Source organism: Poecilia formosa, unplaced genomic scaffold (genome assembly GCF_000485575.1).
Source record: "Poecilia formosa unplaced genomic scaffold, Poecilia_formosa-5.1.2 Scaffold38, whole genome shotgun sequence".
Taxonomy (NCBI): domain Eukaryota; kingdom Metazoa; phylum Chordata; class Actinopteri; order Cyprinodontiformes; family Poeciliidae; genus Poecilia; species Poecilia formosa.
Genome location: NW_006799977.1, coordinates 54,248 through 77,815, shown reverse-complemented (window position 1 = coordinate 77,815; position 23,568 = coordinate 54,248). Strand labels below are relative to the sequence as shown.

General features: G+C 36.3%; 1 protein-coding gene across 1 annotated transcript in view; it reads right to left on the bottom strand.

Moving 5' to 3' along the window:
- The window catches only part of LOC103137186 (glypican-5-like), a 54,255-nt gene that overhangs the window by 24,462 nt on the left and 6,225 nt on the right, over window positions 1–23,568 (bottom strand). The window contains exons 3-8 of the mRNA XM_007550804.2: window positions 19,497–20,044; window positions 17,428–17,610; window positions 14,972–15,132; window positions 14,438–14,497; window positions 14,101–14,223; window positions 1,239–1,359 (exon numbers count right to left, since the gene is read on the bottom strand). Of these exons, the coding sequence (XP_007550866.1) occupies window positions 1,239–1,359; window positions 14,101–14,223; window positions 14,438–14,497; window positions 14,972–15,132; window positions 17,428–17,610; window positions 19,497–20,044 (1,196 nt within the window). The remainder of the gene's footprint in view (window positions 1–1,238; window positions 1,360–14,100; window positions 14,224–14,437; window positions 14,498–14,971; window positions 15,133–17,427; window positions 17,611–19,496; window positions 20,045–23,568) is intronic.

Below are 23,568 nucleotides of genomic sequence, written 5' to 3'. Positions count from 1 at the left end.
TTTCCACTGGCTGATTTTTTCACTTAGAACAGTTAAAAATTACTGACTTAAAACAAGCTTATTTATCTTGCTGAAAAGTTACTGTCCAGTTAGTTTTGTCAAAGAATGCTAAGATATTTACACTAGGAAGTGGAAAAAATACTTGGTAAACTTCTGTGTTTCTGCGGTGAGGATAATTCGGCCGAGTTAAATCAACGCTGTGACGAGTCGATTTGGTTCGTCTCAGAATCGTTGTTAATTTAACTCTTCGGTTGTTTCAACAAGATAGAAAATCTTTATTTGGAGACAAAAGAATAAAGTAGTCCATAAAAAAAGAAAAAATAGAATAAACCATCAAATAAAAGAAGGATGCAGCCGTCATAAAGCAGACAAGCAATTCTTCCAATGTTTAAAAAAGCTATTGAAAAAAGAAGTTGAGAAGCTTCAACTGTTTCAAGTGTTAATTATTTATGCAAGAATTTGAAAAAATAGGATGTAAAAAAAATAAAAAATGAAAATGTCAGGTTCTTTATCCATACACTGCAAAAACACAAAACCTTACCAAATATTACTGTCTAGTTTCCAGTGCAAATGTTTTATTACACAGGAAATAAAACAAAACAAGTAACTTTTCAGCAAAATATAGGAACTTGTTTTAAGTAAATAATACTTTTAATAAAAATGTACTGGCAGATTATTTCACTTAACATGGGAACAATGTTTTCTAAACTAAAATAATCTGCCAGTGAACTAGAACCTTTTCTTAAACAATATTAATAAATTATTTACTTAAAAGAAGCTCCTACATTTTGCTGGAAACTTACTTGTAAGTTAGTTTTGTTTTATTTCCAATGTAAGAAAACAACTAGACAGAAATGCTTGGTAAGATTTAGTGTGTATAAAGAACCAGACAACTTTTTCATTCTTGGGTTTTTTACATCCTATTCTTTCAAATTCTGTCTTAAATAATCAATCACAATATTGACTGTGACTCCAATGTAATAAGATACTTGGACTAGAAAGAACACAAAGCAGTTTTTGTATTTTTCCAGGTTTCCCTCTTCATTTCTGTTTGTCTTTCAAATCCTGGCATAAATAATCAATCATTAGTGTGACTCATTGTGGCTGATACATGGGTTCACATGACGCCATGATTCATCTGTGCAACAAATATTATAATTACACCATAAGGTGCAAAGCTGGAAATGCAGAAATCGGCTTTAATATGAGAGTAAAATCTGATTTCGGTGTCGTTTTACCTGCGTTAGCCGCTCCAGCCTTTGCTTCACCTCCTTCAGGGCAGGATCTGTGTGGCGTATAGACGTCTCTGGATTCTCCTTCTGGGCTTTCAAAGTGCTGCCAACAACGTGACCTGCATAACTACACACACACACACACACACACACACAGTTTGAGATAAACATGCATGTCTTCCTGCTACAGTTTAGCTGTGCATGTGTTGCTTCACTGCCCCGGTTCTAACACGCTCATGAAGCACATGACGATTCACTTTATGCACAAAATATACAACTTGTTCCATCACATCAAACACAGTTTCTGGAAACTTGCACCAGCCATTACTGCAACCGGTGATTTTCTCCTCCTGGCCTTTGATCTGAAGCTGGCACAAGCTTTAATTTGAAGGCAACTCTGTTTTCCTGAAATGGAACAATTCACATGACGGAGACTTGTGGCGAGGAATGCAGGTATCAACAGCTGGGAGAAAACAGACGGTTTTCTCTAGAAGGTTCATGTAGAAACGCTGAAGCCGCTGCTACTGAACGGATGAGTCACACTCACATGAAGGCAGCAGACTAATCTTTTTCTCACAAGTCGAATTGTGAGGATGGATGTGTTTTCAAAAGCTGAGCGTTGCTAAGCTCTGTTAGCTGTAAAATGAGTCACAGATTAAATTATCCAGGAGGAGAAACCATAAACAACGTATGTATTGTGAGAATTTAGTTCATCTAAACTCCGACAGCTTTACTGTGTGTTGCTAATGTTGATCCAAATGCACAATCCAAACCATGCGACAGAGTTCTGTTTAGGACTTGTATTACAAAACGACAGTCTTATTTTTACCTCCCAGATGGTTAGATTCACATCAAAAACACAAAATCTTACCAAGTACTTTTTGTCTAGTTTCTAGTGCAAATATCTTATGATGCACCAAACACGTTTTGAGCGTCAGGCACGTCTGGTTTGCGTTTATAGCGTCAAGCGTTTTGATCGTTGGACGCATCAAGCGCATCTGATGCTGAAGTTGAAAAATCTGAACTTTCGCCGCTCAACGCAGAGCGTCAACCAGCCCGTAAAGGTGCATTTTGCAGCATGATCTCAGAGAAAAACAAATAAACGGCGGATAAACTAATTGTCACTGTTTGTTCTCGTCCTATAATCAACGTCCTAATCAAGTTATGACTGCAGAGACAGGAAAAGACAGGAAAAGAAAGGACCTGGAAGGACCTGGAAAACGACAAGTTATAACTTTTACTACTTGAGAATATTCCCCCACATCTGAGCTACCCAAATCCATCCAGCAAAAACAGTGAGTCACAGGAAATAAACGTTAAACAAACTTATTTATTTAGACGAAATACGCAGCAGACGGTAGAAGAGGTCGAAGGTCACGTATGAAAAGGAGTCTCTTCTCAACGTCCACAGAGAGTAATTTTGACGCACAAAACGCGTTTGGTGTGAACGCACCACGAGTTCACCTACAATAAGTCTAAACTAACTTACAGGCAACTTTTCAGCTGATAATAATTAAATTATTTCTTAGTATGGATGAAAAACGTATTAGTTCTACTGTCGTATTATTTCATTATAACGTGGGAAAAATATTTTGTTACAAGTGGAAAAACCTGCGAATGAAATTAGTACTTTTTCATCAACAGTAAGGAATTATTGACTTAAAAATTGCTCCTATATCTTTATGAAAAATTACTTGTAATTCAGTTTTGTGTTTTTTAAGTGTACTGAGACATTAGAAACTAGACCAAAATTAATTGGTAAGATTTAGCTTTTGCAGTGTCTCATTTTGATTAATGCTATGATTGTATAAATGGGTAAATTAAAATGAAAAGCTATTTTCTGGTAGCCTTGTTGTCACTTATGAAGATCCAAATACATCCTAATTACCTAAATAGCATGTTCCCCTGTCTTTCCCATTTTGAATAGAGGCCTGGTTTTGTAGTATTTACATCCCAAAGAGACAAAAAGGAACTGGTTAATAATTGAAAGTTCATAAATACTGTAATTAAATATTATTTAAAAGTAAAACTTATTGCAAATAGATTCCAGCCCAATTATTTTTGGCATTGCTTTTTGGTAAATAAATAAAAGATCTTATGGTTAAGATTTTTTAATGAGTTTCTATGGTTTTTACATTGATTAGTGTTTCCATTTTAATTCTGTAGAAAATTGTATTATAAATTATGTTTTTGCATCACTGAATAAATTAAACTTATGTATACATCTAAAAAAAATTCAGTGAGAATGCGTTACCTAGATAAAAGGATAATCTATTTTAATCTATTTGGCTCATTTTCAAAGTAAAATTAAAGTTACAGTTAATATTTGCATCTTTTAAGGTTTTAAATTTCCCAAAACAAAATTATTTTACTCTACATTCTTCATTCCATGTGACGGTTTTACATAAATACATATTCTAGTGGATGTTCAATAAAGAATCGCCTGAGAGTGCAAATTTCTCCATTTCCTGTAATTTTTGATCATCTTGCAGGCGGATGCCTCATCCTGCAGCGGAGCCTGCATCGCATCATTTCGCCTCTGTAGGGTGTCAGGGTGGGTGGATCAAAAGAGAGAAAGACGGAGTGAGTGAGAAGCAACAGAGGAGAAGTTTATGAGTCACATTATTTCTTGTTCCAAACCAGCTTTGCTCGCTAATACAATCAGCCACCAACTCGGTAACCACACAGTCCACGCCCTGCACTACACAAACACGATCTGGCTATGGCAACAAGGGGATTGTGGGAACTAGCGGCTGCATCTGATGCCAAAAGATGCTGCAATGTTGAGGACCGGGTCCTGCTGGTCTGGGATCAGACAGAAACTTCACCCAGCACTGAAAGCCTTTAATTAACTCTCAGATTCTCGGTTTACAAAGATCGTGTTTCAGCGAAGGTCTTGTTTCCAAATCAGACAAAGTGATAATGTTCTGAGTCCAGCTTTGCTTGACAGCTGCCTACCACACTTTGGGTCACCAGAGATTAAAATTATTATCCATTTGAGCGAGTTTGTTCCAAAATAGCTCTGAGCCAACGTCTCGCATATCAAATCTAAATCTGAAAACGGATAAAACTGAAAACTCTCATGGGAAAATTAGAAGAGTTGGAGAAATAACAGCAGGCAGCGGCTCAAAAACGCAACAAAGCAGCATGAATGCATGCAGAGAAAGCTCAGCTTGTAGTCAAAATATATCTGGCAGTCATCATTTCATCACTTTATGATAATTATTGTTTTCCCAGTGAAAGGAAAATCGGTAAAGGAAAAAAACTCTCAGATTTGATCTTGTTGTCAATAGGAGAAACTATTGATTTATGCCAATGCAAATTAAGCCTATACATGAATAAACAGAAATCATTTTTTCTTTCATGCACTACAAAGTGCTAATTCTGGAGAAAAGGAGATAAAATACCAACAAGCTGGATTTTAGTGGGTCAAAATTATAATTATAGACTAACTACGACTGTTTTCTAACTTTTATAGGCATAAATGATGAACGTGTTTGGAGTTTACATGTTTCTTATCATCGAGACCAAATATTATTTATATCTTTTGACCAAACTACTTTTATCCAGAAGGAATTTGGCTTTTTCTTGCAGACAAATTTAAGTAAAAATTTATCCTGATTTCTATCTAACTATGCCAAACAACTGACAAAACTGGCTTATATTAAATATTTGTTACATTAAACCAAACCACATGAGATGACAAGAGTCTTAAACATTACATGTTTAACATTTTTATTAAAGTTTAAAACTAATATGACATTCATTCCCTGGCTGAGTGTGTGTAATCTGTTTCTTTGGTAAAAGAGGATGAAGGCTGAAAGACTATAAAAGCTTTTTCTTTTTAGAAATTACTTTATTCAAGGTCTATTTTTGCAGCTCATCCTTCAGCACTGATGCAGTGTTTAGCAAATAAAGAAGCAAAAAACTTGGAGTTTGTATGAAAGATTTAGTTTAAATTGTTTGTTTTTCACACAAGATTTGGTGCTTAATAATTAAGCTAATATTGCTGGACGTATTTGTTTTAAAAATGAAGCATTTTCTCTGCAGATTAAAGATGTTTATTGAAGCTCATTCCCATAATCTCAGATAATCTCAGATAAAAACATCTAATATTGCTATATTACATGAAACCTCACATGATCAGACATAACCCTTATATGAAAATTGCAAAGTAAACAAAAAGGATCCATTTTCAGCAAAGTCACCATGGAAACTGCTTTCATAGCCTGCAAAGAGATATCAATGAAAAGCAAAAGATCAGGAGGTGCATCCTTGATCATCTCTGCTTGCTTATTGAGTCATTTAAGTTCTGCATTTCAGTGCAGCACTGGGAAGAAAGGAAAACAGGAAATGATGTGCAGCAGACCGATAATAACAGGATGCACGGCTACATGTGAACGTATTAACATGTGTCATGAAAGGCATGCCCCCAGCAGGGGAGCCTGTAAAACCGATGACAGCGGAAGGGGGAGAAAAAAGCAGGAAGGAAGGCAGAAGAGAAGAAACAAATAAAAGAATGAATAAGAGATCTATTAAAAACCATATTTTTTCTCCTCAGGGAAAATCCCAGGATTCCTGAGGCTCCAGCAGATTTCAGGGATCAGCTTCAGCCTCGCGACCACAAATACTGAAGTATTTATTCACCTTTTCTGTAATCCTTATTAAACTTCAGAATGCGTCTGTGTTTATCAGCCGTAACTAACACACACACACACACACACACACACCCCCCCACACACACACACACACACACACAGCTGAGGTGAGTTTCAAAGACGCACTGTAAAACATTTCAGCCGCATTTAGTTGTGTCTACTATCTTCTACTCTGCAAGTCAAATAAATTTAGCAAGTTTTAGATTTTGAACCTGAATGTGTGAGTTTGTCAAACCTCCTATTGTTTAATGAACTAGAGTTTTTAAGTTTGCACCTAAAAAAAACTGAAAGAAGAAAAAGACAACCATTTCCCAGAATGCTTAGCAGCATGTTTTTGTATCCAGAGATGGAAGTGCGTTACATTGATCTGACTCTTGTGTTATTAAGGAAAATGTTGATTTTAATGTCCTGTTCACACTAAAATTCATTGTCAGATCAGAAATTCTGTTCATGCAATTTGAAACAAGAATTTTAATTATTCCACAGCAAAATAAGTCGTTATTTTAACTTAATATTGTGAGTTGAAAATAATAAAACTCACAATTCAAGATGAATAAACTTAAAAAACATCGTTTGGACAACTTCTCTCTTGTTGTTAAATCAACTTCATGAACTTTAATTTCTGAGTTAAAACCAAAGCAGTTTTCTTGTTGACTTAAATTGCATTTTTAAGGCATCAAGTGGACTTTTATTTTCAAGTTAAACCACCTTCAGATGTTTTAAAGTGTATGACTTTGAAACTACAGAAAGACACAAACCTTTTTTATTTTTTCTGAAGCTGCTTTGAATTTGGTTTCATAAATGCAGACGTAATGAAGCAGCTTTTTGATGAAGAGCAGAAGACTGCAGTTTTTCAGCAAGACATTTGTCAGCAGACAAACATCAAAGGGTTATTATGTTCCATAACAAGGCAACCAGCCGGCTTAATTGTGAAAAACGCAACGGTGAGTATTTTAATTTTCTCCTCTAATGACTCTCAGAGCTCAGTGGTTAATGGAGCCCAAAGGCCCGAAGGTGGAGGCAGCAGAAAGTCTACAAATTAGATCCTTGTAATCAGGTAGTGAGAGGAAAACAACTTCAGCATCACTTATTTTTACAAGTCGGTGCAAAAAGTGCAGCAGTGCAGAAAAATAACCGTTTCCTTTTCTTTTTTTACATCATGTAGTAAGGTTTCCATTTTACATTTAAATGTTAATTTCCCAGAGAGAAACAAGAAGGAGTTTCTAATTCGGTGACCTTTTTAACACCGAGGCAAACGCAGCAAATGGAAATGAGTGTAATATATCATTCTAATGCGATTAACGATGTCGTTTTCTTTAATGTTGTAGATCTTTAGGAAACAGCTGCAGATCAAATGCAAAACCATCAGAGCAGTAAGATACCGACACTGCATCGGGTTCACGTCTATGCAAGAAAATTAAACTGTATAACATTAATATTTTAAGCTAAGCTGATCCACATCCAGTTTATAAATATGAACGCTACAGATGATGATTTACGCTGTATTGATTATCAATCCCAAGTTTTTGTCAGATAAGAGATTATGGAAATTGCAACACAGCAATGCATTTATTTTGCTATGACTACGCAATATGTTATTGCAAAATCAATGATTAATGAAGCAGAGGGCCTTGAGCATTGACAGTGAAAGGCTAATGAGGGGTGAGGCTCAGTGGGTTCGACCCACATCCCTAATTTCTCAGACTTTTCAGCAGATATGAGCGAGTTACATCAACACACATTGGCTGAATGAGAGTAAATGCTTTTAAAGACATCAAGTATGAAGGAGTTTTTCTGTGTGTGTTATCGCATTTTAGTTATCTCAAGTACAACAAATAATTTAATAGTCACTATGAACCTTTTAAACTCTGACCAACGGTATATTAAAGGGGCGGTGTTATGTATGTTAACTCCAGTTGTTATAAAAATGCAAGATATATCAAATAAGACTTAAAAGACATTTGACTTTGCAAATAAACGCCTTGAAATTGGGCTTCCGTCTCTTTAAAAAACTTTTGCTATTTCTGAAGCTTCACCTATGGCACGTGTGTCAAACTCGAGGCCCGTGGGCCAAATCTGGCCCGCCATAGCTTTTCATGTGGCCCTCTAGGTTCTAGACTAAACACTAAGTGTGCTTAAATATCATGCTATCAATCAAATCAATGCAGGTTTTATCTGTTTACTGCCAAATTATATCAATCAGTCCCTGCAGATTCTTGAGAAGTATTGTGGAAATCCAAGCAAAATCAACAAATTTAGATTTGCTACAATGCTAACATGTTTAGCAGCATAGCTCTGAGAAAAAGCTCATATTTTGTGTTTGATAGTCCTGAATGATTTTATCTAACTTATGCATTTACAAATGTAGGGGTGTCTTAATTTACTCCTAACCAACAGTTGTATTTTTTCTTATATTTTTACAGAAAAACATTTTTTAAACTATGGATAACAAGGAAACTAGAAAAGGTTGGAGACAAAAGAAAGCAAAGTACCAGACTGTGAAACACATGCTGTCTCTCTGAGTAGACAAGTGGAAAAACTCTTTTGAAAGTAGATGTTTAAAAAAAATGAACAACTCCTGAGTATCATTATCACAACTGATAAGCTAAAGCTAAATAATAGGCTTTAAAGAAAACAAATCCAGCAAGAGGAGATGTTTATTTTAACTTCATATGAGAATAAATCGTATCAAAAGCCTTTTCTTCTGCTCCCTGGAGCGAACAGGAACCTGTCAGGCCTTTAAATGGGCTTTTTGGGCAGATTACAGATGGAACGGCGACTGGGTGTTTGACACCAAATGATAATACTGCAGCGGCTGTGCCACAGCGAGATGTGACTATGAGTGACATTTAATAAGATCCGGACAGCGGCAGACATAAATCACCCGTCTGACAACGCCGCGCTGCCGCAGCCGTCGGATTCTTCAAGGCTGCCGGTGGCAACGAACACAGACATCCATCCCTGACTCCTCCGGGTGTCTCATCCACACCGAGCGTTTTAAAGTGTTTGACACAAACACGGATTTACAGAAGTGAAGAGAAAATAACGACTGAGCGAAATTTTGTCATTTCAGCATCTCTGCTATTTAACTTCACACATATGCACCCATGAACCTTTTTATTTATGTACAACATTACAAACATCTGAAGCATGCACCTGAGCTTCTGGTTGTGTTTTGGATAGTTCCTGGAGACTTGGCTTCATATTTTATATTCTCTAAGTTCATCTCCAAACCCTGAACTGAATTTTATGATCATTTACACATGTTCCTCTTTAAGCAGACATTCCTGAAATATGATGAAATCTTGCTTTTCATGAAGATAAATGTAGAGTTGGGGTGTGGCAGATCTTTAGGCGAAAAGGACAAACTCGGTTTGGGATGCTGGTGCGATACTGCCCCCTTCTGGAAGCAAGAAGCTATCACAATAGAAAATGAGAGAAGTCTCACTTCAAATGTTTAAATTTAAGTTATGCCCCTGGTAAGCACCTATATACATGTGATTTTAGCAATCAAAAGAGCAGTTTGTACCAATTATTACTGAGAAGCACATGAATCATCTTCAATATTTCTTTTTGTTACATTTTAAAGAAAAACAGAGAATTATTTAACTTTTGCAAAATGATATCAGGTCTACATTGTCTTATCTTTTAGGGGATAAATAATTTTCAATAATAAAAAAAAATAATAATAATACAAATACTATATTTCTGTCTCCCTATGTGGCAATACTTAGATAAGATTTCAATTAGGGTGTGTAATTCCTGAAGAATAATTCACAAGATGTTCCATAAAATCTCCACATTTTGGTTCTTGATGACCTAAATACTTTAGTTTATTTACATGTTAAAAATTATTATGTAATGGAAACTCTATTACACATTTTTTTTCCTAGCTTTCTCTGTTGATATCATTGTTTTAACCAATAATGTGCTACTAATACTGAATAAATATGCTCTGTAATCGGATGGAAAAACATTTAAAGGGTCTTTTAAGGTTCAGTTTTTTGGGTTCATCTGAAATTTATACTGTTTCCCCCAATATGCAGTACTTAGAAAAAGCTTAATTCAATACAAATTTACAGCATAAATATTTCAAATACTAAATATAAACAGAGTCTTTGCTGATTCATTTCACTCTACATGACTTGGCTTTGTGTATTTTTATTTTCCACTGCAAGGATCGAGTGTTTATTGCAGCAGCGTCATAAAAATACCCAGCTGTTAGACACTAAATTCAGGAGAGTTAAGAAACTTTCCATCTGCATTAAAATGTTTGACATCCTTTCAGATTAAAAAAAGCTCCACAAATTAGTCCATCAATAAATAAAAATCCCTAACGGGGCTTCTAGAGCAAGGGTGTCCAAAGTGGGTCCTGGAGGGCCGGCATCCTGCATGTTTTCTCCCTGGTTTTACACACCTGCATCAAATAATGGCTCATTAGAGGCCTAAGCAGAACACTGACTTGATGAGGAGGCTGTTACAACCACTAGGGAAAGAACTAAAACATGCAGCATGCCGGCCCTCCAGGACCCACTTTGGACACCCCTGCTCTAGAGTTTTCTTTCTGTTATCTAAAAAATATGTTTAAATTGGATCTAAATGTGAGGAAATTATGCAAAAGATTTTCAGCACGTTCATAAAAACCTGAAAATCTGCTGCAGCCTGACTTAGCAGCTTATCAAAGTATGTATGCTAAACAATCAGATACGTAGACAAGCCAACCTGAAGCAATATTGACTTAAAGCTACAAAGCTTTGAAGTGAAAGGGAGATTTTATGAAGAGAGTATTGAAGGTGTCTGTGCAGAGACTGTATGAAACACTTCAGAGAAGTTCATTTTTATGCCATTAGCCTTTCAAGCGTCGAGTCTCTTTGATCAGTTTGGTTTCGACTCAACTGACTCAAACCTTCGGCTGTTTTGATGTTAAAAGAAGAATTTGCAAAGAGAAAAACAAACAACTCAAGTAAAATTCCTCTGTTTCTTGCTTCAGTTTTGCATTTTGAAAGTTATAAGCCCAGATTTTGGTAGTAACTTTTATCCTCTCTGCTCTCACAACTGGAACACTTTAAATTTAAGAACTGTGAAGTTTTTACTTTATTTTTCTGACATACAAACCACTGTGTAGCCCGGCCAACACGGTGGATAAATGTCGCAGACCGAAGAGAAAGCAACGACAGATCAGCAACATCAGCAACCAAACTGGAATCACAGCCATTCCACTGAAAATTCAAAAATATTTTACAGATCCCAAAGGGAAATGACGAATTATTACAGCTTCTCCAATGTTGATCAGCTGCTCCCTGTTGTAAAACACCCTGTTGCTATGGTTACGCATCACCACAAAACAGCAAAGTGTGAAAAATATCGCTGTCCAAACTACACAAGAATAAGCAGTTGTCCAAAAAAAAACATATTTTTTCTCCCCAGAAAGGCAGGAATGAAGTTTTGAAAACTAAAAAAATAAAAATCTCAACCAAAGTACAGAGCTGCTCCAACGTGCTGCGATCCAGAGCGGGTGAACAGGTTTTCTGCTCTTCAGCAAGAGTCTCCAAACTCAGCGAACGGCTCTAACTTTTTCTGCAATAGGAAAAAGTTAAAGCCAAGGTACTTAGCTTTCCCAATTATATGGTGTCTAAAATATCTGATGATCATGAATGAACGTCCAGCAGAGGCCTCAGCAGCTCTGTAGTCTGGAAGAAAAGGCAACGTCTTCTCTTCTCCTCCATCATCCAGTCTCAGACTTTCTCATCATTTACTGCCATCCAGTGTTTCTTCTCACATACAGATACTCTCACCAACGCAGACATTTGTAAGTGAAGTGGGTCAGAGGGCGGTGGAGATGAATGGAGGCCTGAATAGACGGACGGAGAGATGAATGGATGGTGGGATGAATGAATCAGTGGGTGGATGGATGAACGAAGGAGAAGAAGATGTAAAGAGGTCAAAGAGGCTCAGACTGGCTGCAGTCCAACTCCAGCCAAAAGCGACATCTCTTCTAGTCCGTTGAGAGGAACAAGAAAGAACACGACGACAGACGATTACTGAAGCTAAACCTCCTAAACATCAGAAACGCTCAGAGCGACGGGACGTTTCGTTTCTGTCGGTGGATTGTGAAGGAAACAAGGATTTTTTTCTCTCCAATAAAGCCTTAAGAAAAGTGTCTCTTCATTTACAGAAAGAAATGGAAGTAGTTAGTTTGTTTAGCTCCATCCGTTCATTTTCCAGACCCATTTGGTTGTGAAGTATTGGTACCAATATTCAGTCATCATTGGGCAAGAACTCATGCAAAGAGGATTTGAAGCTCATGCTCAAAGGTGACAATGATAACAACTGTGTCGTCTTGCAGCACGTTTAGTGCCTGATAATTTACTTAAGATTTCATTATTAAATTCCACCATGAGACAAAAACAGGCACATTGTGCCTCGGTTGTTATAAAATTGCAAGATATATCAAACATGCCTTAAAAGAAATTTGACTTTGATTTGAAATTGGGCCTCTGTCTCTTTAAAAACTCCTGCTCTTTCTGAAGCTCCGCCTTCAGGAAGTCTTCACAACATGGCTCCTATATTAACCCGTTAGCAACATTTTTACCAGCGTTTCACTGAGAAGTAGCTCCAATAACGAGCTCAGCAGAGCTTCAGCTCCACCAGGTGTTTGCTAAATGTGGCTGGCTAGTCTGAAGGAGCTGAGTGGGGGCGGGGCTGCATCTTAAAGGCGGAGCTACATCCACCCAGGCATTTTGCACGCTGTCTGGCTGCCATGGGAGATTAAAGGATTTCTCAAACATTGAATGAAAGAATCAGAGCAACACTCCAGTATATTTTTGATAAACATTATAACATGACGTAAACCTCAAAAACTTTGATTTTATATAACCTTCCCCTTTAAAGGACAGGGATACGTGTGTAGTGTGTGTGTGTGTGCGCGTGTAGTGTGTGTTGCTCCAAGAAGTTGCCAAGGTGGGGGGTGACAGGGGGTAAAAGGGTTGTTAAGGTTAGAGAGTTCATTTTCAGAGTCTTTCTCATGGTGATTACATTGGCAGCTTAAACTGGTAACAGGACAAATGGTCATACACACACACACACACAAAATACAGCTTAGAACACACTGTCCTGCACACTTGTCATACATGCAAAATGCACGATAACATTCCTCTCCAACATTCCACTTAAATGTTTGTTCAAGAACAGCCTGAGACTCAGAATGAACTGAATATTGAATATTGGTAAATTTCCTTCTATCCCACAAAACTAAGGATTAGGATGATGGCAAGGAGGCATTCCAGCATGAAAGACTTGGAGTTCAACACTGAAGGTAAATCATCAAAATACCAGCGCTAACAGCTAAAAGCTAGCCAGCAGTTTAAGAACGGTTTGATTCGCTCTAATACCAACCAATATTTTTCCATTGATTATTAAAAAGGGTGTGAATAATCTCTGACAGACCATTTCTTAATTAAAATCTAAATTCATGTCTCATTTTGTATCAAGACCCAAAGTCTTTTTAAAATGAATATAATTCTAGATGTAAGATTTAATTTGGGCTTAATTGTAAATGATAAAGAAAAAACATTGTTTGGTAGAATTTCAGCTATTTTCTTCTACAGGAAACTGCTGTTACAAAACTATTGCCAAGTTATTTTTTTTATTTCAATTTTAAAATGTGCAGCATTTTTAGTAAATGTTTGATCCATTAAAAACAGGATAAATGGAGGATAAAAGAAATAAGCAGATAAAAAAACAAATTAACAGCATCTGAAAATCAAAACTTCAGACAACATAAAAATATTTTTTCTTTATTTGTTGCATAGCAGGTTTGAAACCAACAACCTATTAGGAGTCATCTTTTTTGCACAAATGTCATTTTTTGGACTTTTTTTATGGGAATTTTGTCATTTAGATACTAAGAATAATTGAATTTTCCACAAACATGTTGGAATTACCCAACAGGAAAATGTGTAAATTGGTAAATACGTGAATAATGAATTTTGGACATGCAGGAGTCTAATATATGCATGTTACCATGTGGATACTTACTTTGCAAAAAGCATCACTAGTCAATATCTTTGTTAACTCAAGCAAAAATCTGAAAATGTTGCTAAATCTGTGCTTGCCTTACATTTATTTACAAATATGTGAGATGTAGGAGAATGCAGTTGTAAAAATAGTGATAGATGCTTAAAACAAAAGACAGAATACAACCAATGTACCTTTCTACAACATCTTCACCACTCCAGCATGTGTGCTGCTCAACCTCCATTTCACTTTCACAAAGCATTTCTGGCAGCTCAGACAAAAACCACCGGTACCGCTGGATGGAGATCTCAAATTCCCTAAAAGAAAAATTACACATTTTGGTGCAAAATCATGCAGACAACGATGATCAGTTTGACAAATCTAATCCAGTTTATCGACTTGATTGAAAATATTTAACCAAAAGAAGAACTAAACTACTAGATTAAAAACAAAAACAGCTAAAATAGCTAGCTAAAAAAAACCTTTTAAAAGTTACAAATTTGATCACTTATCTAAACATAAACACCTTACCTTGATAGTTTTTTCAGGCTTCGACTTTTGTCTCCTTTAGCACCCTTAAGAGGGAATGACCTGCAGCGAAGAAAGGCAAAATTCAGAACAAAATATTTCATGTCTTTCCTCTTACCTATCTGTAATTTTAACCAGAAATAAAGTATTGCCTTTAAAGAGTATTAAGTTCCCTTAGACATTTTCCCAAGTTACTCCCCTAAAATTCATCGTGTTTTAATGGAATTTTATGCTAAATAATCTATCATATAAAACATAATTATGGTGGCCAGAGAATGTAACACAAAGATGTTTTTTTTTTCTTTTTCAGAAATGACACATTTTGGTCAAGGTAAACAAACAGCATCATAAATACCAGACAGGAACACACCAGACAGCAATATGTGAATGTACGCCACACTTTAAAGATTTTTATTAGTAGAAATATCACACATTATTACATAAAACCTCTAGAGAATTAATTAAAATGTGTGGAAGTAGTCTAAAGAAGCTTAAAAGTGTATTTAATACTTTTGGGAGGTGCTGGACGTAACTTACTTCTGGGGATGCGACTGCAAATGGCGGTGAGGTGAAGCAGGCAGAATTACCGCCGACGCCTTCGAGGTGAGTAGCGTTGCCCGGGTTACAGGGTGTATTTGGGATGACTTCGTATCCGTCAGCATGAAACCAGGTTCCTGCGGCCCACAAACCTTCTCCACCTGCAGAGGAGCAGACAGTTTGCATGGGGAGAGCTGATCTATCTTCAAGAAGAAAAAAACAATACCGTTTCTAAAAATCTTTTCAATTAAAAAAATGAATAAATAAGAAGTAGCATGTACCAACTTGCTACTGCTTTTTCAGATTATAATTTTTGTCTTTTAAATTAAGTTTAACTTGACTATTTTTTTTAATCTTTGCCTACTTTCCATGTGCAGTTTTATAAAAGTTATCACCAATTTTCTTTTAAGATACATACTATAAGAAGAAACTATAACTGCAAAACCCAAGGCAACAAAAAATCCAAAGCAACAAAAATTAGCTTCATAAAAAAGTGTAAATGTTAGGAATGAATAAGCCAAAGTTACTATTAATCTGAAAGAAAATCGTGGTCATCTGAAGAGAATTAATAATCTAGTTGTTTTAGTTTAATTAAAAACCTTGTCATCTTTTCAAAAGCATTACATACATTTTTACATTAAACAAAAAAGTTTCCTCTTTTATATATTTATTTCTTGAATGTCTATTGAATCCAAAGCCAAATTGAAGTCAGATTATTTGCACAAACCTAGCGAACAGAGCTGTTTCTGATATTATCAAGTGAATATCTAGCATTATGTTAGCATTTCACTCATAAAAGTGTGCACACTTACGGGTACTCGGCTATTTCAGCTATCCACAGGGAAAAAATTAAACCCCATTTGGCTGATATTTAAATCCAGAATCTTCAAGGCAACAGCAGCTGCGTTTCCATTACAAATGTGCGCAAAACTTTGCCATTACTCCGCTAATGTCTAAAAAAAATACAATTTTATAGCGTGAACGTTTTTAAATGGAACGTTACGGTGGTTATATTTACCAATTAAAATCACACGTTAATAAGTGTGATAAATCATTAAAAAAACTAAGCCGAGCAACGATATTCCAATTACTTCCTGTCGTTTTATTCTTCGTGGGTTACGCTAGTGGCAACATCCGGTTGTTGATCATGTGACTCGTGTGATGCTGAAAAAGTGTTTCCTTTGCAGTTTTGCGAAATAAACCAATTTCAAAACGACCAAAACTATTTCGTTTTTGTTTTTTTTCTAAATTGCAGTGTTTCTATGAAGCAAATTCATTTTCCTTATTTCATTTTGCGCATGTGTTGAATGGAAACGCAGCTAGTGGCTGTTATACTATTATTGTGATTAAAATGTTTCCTTCTCACAGAGTTGTTCGATGTTCAGTTAAATTAGGTCGCATTAAAGGTGAAAAAGTTTTGAAATTATTTACCACCACGGTATTTTGTCCCGAATATTGGCAATTCAAAGCGGATGCATACTAGTAATGGGAATTTCGGCTCTTTTCAGAGACTCTTTTCTTGTGGCTCGGCTCCCAAATAAGAGCCGGTCCGGCTCTTTCGGCTCCCAAACGATTCTCTTAGCACAACTTGGAAAATAGGAACGTTTTGCATGATAAATCCTTTTGCATTTAATGTTCCCTATGTGACAAGCACTATGGTTAATTAAGGCTTTTATGAAAACACTCATTCTTACTTTTTGTATAATATTGTAATCAAAATTTTAATGAACAAAAACAAATGAACAATGCACATAACACACACACTTTCTCCAGAAATGACAGCGGATATTCAATGAAGTGGCATTTCATTCTATGGCACAATTAGCTGTGTGCTTATGCTTGTGTATGTTTGTTTACTTCTCAGGAATCTACTCTACTGAGTCTTTCATAGTTGGATGGTGACTCTATCTTTTCCTCCAACAGTGTGTGTGTGTGTGTGTGCGTGTGTGTGTGAGTGTGAGTGTGAGTGCACTCTCCTGCCTCTGTTTTTGTGCCGTCTGTTTGTCCACAGATTAGCCACAGAAACTTTCTCATCACTCAGAACCAAGCAGCATTCTGGGTATCGGTTGTCCCGCCAACGACGGTCTTTGTCTGGCACTAGATCTGTATTCACACTCACACGTTTCTGCGAACACACGCAGACTGAGGGGAACCCCAGAATCCCTGAAGAATGAGGCTGTTTTTAGCCCATCTAGGTACAAGCAGATCCAACTGCCAGGCTGAAAGAAACCCACGGTCGTTCTCAGTCTGTGTCCGACATTCAAATGACTCTATTATTAAGTTAATTTAAGCTGGAGTTATTTCAAATTTAAAATATAATATCTCTTAAATATTTACAGGAGAATGATGACATGTCCAAATAATTTTCAGTGGAAAAAAAATCCCAGCTTTGTTTTGTTTTGTTTTTTCCCAACCTTTTATTGCAAAAAGAAACTCAAACCCAATTGTATTCTTACTGTAGCTGTGATTTGTGGACCGTGAAGTTGTGCGTGTAGTATTGCATCATTCACATGGTTTCGAACTGCCAGCAGAGCTAGCTCCATACTGTTGTGGTTGCTGCTGGTTGCTAAAGTAGCAGCTAACCTTTGGAGCAATACCACCAAGCGTCCCCAGGGGGCACCAAGCTCAGAAACACCCACCTGCAATTAGGGAAGCAAGAAGACAGACATAAAAAATAAAATAAACCTACTAGTTATTAACAAAATAACTTGGCAACTATATATATCGCAACAGACAAGTGATCAATCAATCAAATTTAATTTGTATAGCACCTTTCAGCAACAAGGCATTTCAAAGTGCTTTACAAAAATACAAAGTATTAGAACATACAGTTAACAACATTACATTTTTCATATCAGATTATTGATTAATGTGTCGTGATTAAGTTTCAAAACCAACTCTAACCAGCAGGGTTCTTAGTCTAGATTTAAAAGAACTCCCTGTTTCAGCTGTTTTGCAGTTTTCTGGAAGTTTGTTCCAGATTTGTAATGCATAGAAGCTGAATGCTGCTTCTATTATCTAGTGATCAATATCAATACATAATACATTTGATAGAATGCTCAATATTCAATTTATAGAATATTCACAGAACTCTGAGCCGAAACCGCACAGCATTCTGGGGAATGTAGGCAGAGGAAAGGCTTTAGCCTCTCAACCTCTACGGCCAGCTAAGCATAAACTAACTCACTCTTTGGTTACCTAGCAACAACTTGTTGAGTAACTTGTGGTTACCTAGCAACAACTTGTTGAGTAACTTGTGGTTACCTAGCAACAACTTGTTGAGTAACTTGCCAGCAGCAATTTAAGATTTTGCCGCTGTGCCTCATAACTCCTTAAAAATAAAATAACAGAATGAAGTGAAAACTCCAGATAAAAGAGGAGAGGTCACAGTACCAGTTTGGCATTATTTCAGATATTTAAAACAAAAAGAAGCAATTAATAATGACCTATTTCGACTGAAATGAAACTATCATATGTTTCTCAGCCATATTGCGTACATGCATACTTTTTTGACTCTAGTGTTAACATTTTTAGTAGACATCAAATAAGAACTAACTTAAAAGTAACTTTTCAGCAACAAATAGGAACTTGTTTTAGGTAAATGATTTCTTGAAATTGGCAAAAAAAAAAAAAAATGTAGTTCCACTCGCAGATTATTTAACTTATAACATGGAAAATGTCTTGCTATAAGTGAAAGAATCTGCCAGTGACACTAGCACTTTTAAATCAATATTTATGAATTATTTACCATAACATATGATTACTGAATCAGTTAGCCACCTGTAAAATAGAAACATCAAGATCCTGTTTACCGTATTTGTTCCTTTTTTTTCTTTAAAATAACCAAATAACCATGTTGAGAGATATCAGACGTTCTTTTCTTTCCGAACAACCTTTTTTCTTCTTCTGTGGTGGCTATAGTGCGAAATCCAGCAGATTTTGAAGGGGATTTGTAATAGAGGTTTAAATCTGTGTTTCTCCTAAAACAGAATAAATTGGAACATGGAAACAAACCAATATACAGGTGATGTCAATCTAAAGAAACTTTTAAAGAAACCACAAGAAACTGAAAATGGTAAAAAAAAAATATATATATATATATCTATATCTATATATCTATATCTATCTATCTATCTATAGATAGATAGATAGATATCTAGATCCTGTTTACCGGATCTATCTATCTAGATAGATCTATCTAGATAGATCTAGATAGATCTATCTAGATCTATCTAGATAGATCTAGATAGATCTATCTATCTATCTATCTATCTAGATAGATAGATAGATAGATAGATAGATAGATAGATAGATAGATAGATAGATAGATAGATAGATAGATAGATAGATAGATAGATAGATAGATAGATANCCATGTTGAGAGATATCAGACGTTCTTTTCTTTCCGAACAACCTTTTTTCTTCTTCTGTGGTGGCTATAGTGCGATATCCAGCAGATTTTGAAGGGGATTATATTCCTGTGTTTCAAACTAAGAAGCCTCCACAAAAGCATTGGGACACCTACCAGACATCCTTTCATGACATTGTGGCACAGTCCAGTGCAGGGCCGTAACAGCGTTAGACCTCTACAGTGCGAACAGTACTGCATCTTGACTAATCCCCGTCCACACTCCCTGGATAAGGTCACCTTCTCTGTTGAATTCACAACTTCTCCTGCCAGCCTCAGTAGCCGGCTCAGCGCCCGACCGGGTCCGAGAGCACGAGACAGGCTGCCGACGAGCAGCCGAGGATGGGGTCCGAAGGGGCTCACATCCTGCTGTGTCATCCGCAGACAGTCGTCGTGATTGGATAAGAAGGATAAATGGGATGTTGCCGATGGACGGCCAATCCCAGGGTTGAGCAGGCGGCGGTACACCAGCGGGAAGAGGTCGTTGTAAAATCGGCGCACTGCGTTATTCAGAGAGGAGTTAGCGTCTCCTGAAAGGTGGCGTCTGATGTCGGAAAACAGCTGGAACACAGGAAGCCGGCAGTCTGATGCGAGAGCGGAGTAGGCGCTGTCAAACAGACTGCATGTCAGGTTCGATGTGAAGGACACGAGTGACTCAAAGGTTTCTGGAAGACAGACAAAAAGATCAGGTACAATGAACCTTGGCTACTTCTAGCTACATCTGACAACATTTTAGAAAGTATATTACCATGGTAACATACCATGTTACCACGGTAACATGGTATGTTACCATGTTATGTTATCCTATGAAGGATAGGAGAACAAACCTTCTCCTATCCTTCCGACTGAAATCTAACTTTCACTGCAAAGACACAAAATCTGACAAAGCATTTTGACTAGTTTCTAAGTGCAAATATTTCAGTACACATCAAATAAGACAAAACTAACTAAAAGTAAATTTTCAGCAAGATATAGGAGTTTGTTTTAGGTCAATAATTTCTTAATACTGCTTATAAAAAGCAGTATTAAGAAATAATACTGCTAAGAAATAATAAAATAATCTGCCAGCTCCACTGGCAGATTATTTTATTTATTTCATTAGTAAAATAATCAGTCAATGAAACTAGCATTTTTAATCAATGTTAAGTCATTATTTACCTAAAAAAACAGCTCTTATATTTTGCTAAAAAAGATACTTGTAAGTTTGTTTTGTCTTATTTCAAGACTAATCATATATTTGCACTAGAAACTAGAGTCTAGACTAAAAATACTTGGTAAGATTTTCTGTTTTTACAGTCTTCTCGCCAAAATATGATCTCTTAAATCTAGTAAGTGTCTAAGCATAATTCAGATTAGTGTTAAACTACTCAGTTAAGCATAAACTAACTTAAGACTTTATCACCTCGCCTCATAGCTGCTTAAAAATGAAAAAAAAAACTGAATGAAGTAAAAAGTATCGATAAAAGAGGAAAAGGTCACGCTACCAGTTTGGTAGGATTTCAGATATTTAAAACAAACAAAAAACAATCAATAATTATGGATATATATCGACTGATCGGAAACTCGTTTGATTCAGATTAATCTGAATTAGTTCAGATTCTTTCCAAATTCTTCTGGGTTTTAAACATAAATGTCCGCAGTAACAGGTACAGCGTTCTTTGAGTTATTTTGTGTTTTATTCTTAGATATTTTGGTGCAAGCTAATCTTATTTAGCTGAATGCTAATTTGGCATCATTCCAAATTAATCCAGACAAACGTGACTTTTAAGCCAGTTATTGTGACAAGATTACATACTTTTATTGGTCGTTGTTTCTATTATTATTTGTTCCATTTATTGTTTTACTTTTTGATAGTTTTACTAGTTTTAATAGATTATTGAGATAACTAGCTTAGTGAGTTTGTTGATTAAAGTATTTTTGTTGATAAATTCTTATATTTTGGACAGAAGTTGTCTATATTTGTGACCAGAGCCTTGCTGATTGAGAAAGTCAGTGCTAAACTTAATCCTGCATCTACTGTTATTTAATACCAAACCTTATGACACTGAAATCTATTTTCGCAATCATTTCCTGGTAATCAGGTGGTGCCCCAACTTGGTCATTTTGATCTAAATGACTAATAGTGTTGATAATTGCCACTAATTACTTTATAGTCAAACGAACCCTATTGTTACAAAACATCCTTAATATCACTTTTCATAAAAAATTAGGAATATACAAATCCCGTCTGTAACACAAAATAGTTCCGTATTGAACTTACACAGTTCCTAACAAATATAAATACAGAAAAAGTACAAAGATGAGTCATGGACCAAACCCTTTGGAAAATGGACTGGACTCTTTGAGTCATACCCTCACTTAATTGTGTAAAGATCTAGTAAGCTTAAAGAGAGGTTGTGCAGAGATGTAAAATACTTCCATTCAATAAAAAATAAAAAAAAGAAACATTAATTTTTGAACAGCAATTTTTCAAAAACACGGCCCTGTCCTAACCGACCTTGGACTGACTTCATTCTCTTGCATGTGAGCAAGAATAGCCCAAACTTAATTCATCCTTGAGCTCGTTTTCACTACCCTGTTATCTTTAGTCAGGTGATAATGAGAGGCCGTCTCGTGATTCACCATGTTTCCTATGTCAATAAAAAGAGCAACCGCCACTTTCCAAAGGCTACATGTCCATGATGACAGACGATGTGTGTATTTGAAAGATGATTTCAGTCTGAAGACATCCTAACACACAAACACTAAAAGAGACGCTTATTTAACTCTGACTTTCACCAGGTTATCCTCTCTCTCTCTGTGTTCATGGCTCTGTGTTTCAGAATCACAGCTGCCATTGCATGAATGTCCAAGGGACTCGTTAGGAAATTCACTGGATAAGTACGAACTTAGTTAATAATTACTGAATGCAATAGCAATGCTTCTTCAGATGGCTGGCTGTTGAAGAGCATGCTTGGGCCAGCAGTGGCGGTGCTCTTTAAAGGGAAACAGACTAAGCGAGAGCGACCAGCTTTTATGTTTTCGCATACCCACTCCCGGGCGATGGCAGCCCAAATACATATGGCATCAAATTACATTGCAAAGTCTTCCCCATGGGGACATGTGATTAGCTTTTTACTCTTTCTGATTGGACGACAGCTGGGCACAAGGGTCTTAGAGTGCCAGGAGAAACACACGCAAGCATGGTGTGTGCATATTTGCACACACCAAAGAGACCCACAAGAAATAAAGAAAGCCTCTCTACAAGTGGGGCATGTCTCAGTTTCTCCAGTGGGTTATAATCACTTCTCTCAAGAGAGGAGATCTGCTCAGACTCAACTCAGCTGTTGAGGAACGTTACAGTGCTGCTGATTTAGTTTATTTCATTAAAATAGATGTAAGGCAAAATATATGAATGTTTAGATTTAATTAATTTTTTTTGCTGTAAAAATATGAGTGACTGCTAAACTAATCACACTCAATGAACGTTTTCACATATTCCTCACATCAGGAGAAACTCATGAAAGAAACAAAACTTCTAGATCTAAGCATATTTATGGGTAATAATAGCCTATTTAAAGTTCAAACCCAATCAAATCAACAATCTGTGGCAAAGCAATTCATCCAATCTAAGATATTTTACTGAATAAAAGAGGATTTCTTCAAAATATCGACTGCAAAGGGCTCAATATAAATATGCATGCCACACTTTTCAGATTTTCATGTCGGATAATATCAAAAAATAACTAAAGTAATGCACTAAATGTCCAGCGGGTATGACAGCTGCAGAGTTTACCAATAAAGCATTGTCTTCAAAAGTCTACTGTTTCTAAAATGTACAGGAATTATACTTTTTTACTCTGACAAACCTTCTGTAGCCATAAAAAAAACTACATTAATTTCTGTTGTTGCTAAAAGTTTCAAACATTTTCTCCAAACTTTCTGTGTTCAGTGCTGCCTCCTTTGGTCTTGTTTAGTCCTTCTTTGTGTATGGGTGTTCGCATTAATTATACCCATGGATGGCTAAGCCATCCTTTGGGCGTAAATAGCAGCTGGAACTGAGCCTGCCTGTATTCAGATGGAGGAGGCGGGATGTGATGCAGGATGGCAAAAACCAAAACAAAACAAAACAAAACATGTTTGTCATGTACGCCATCAATAAGCCCAATCTAATAATCTCCACACAGCTCGACACATCTATGCACAAAAT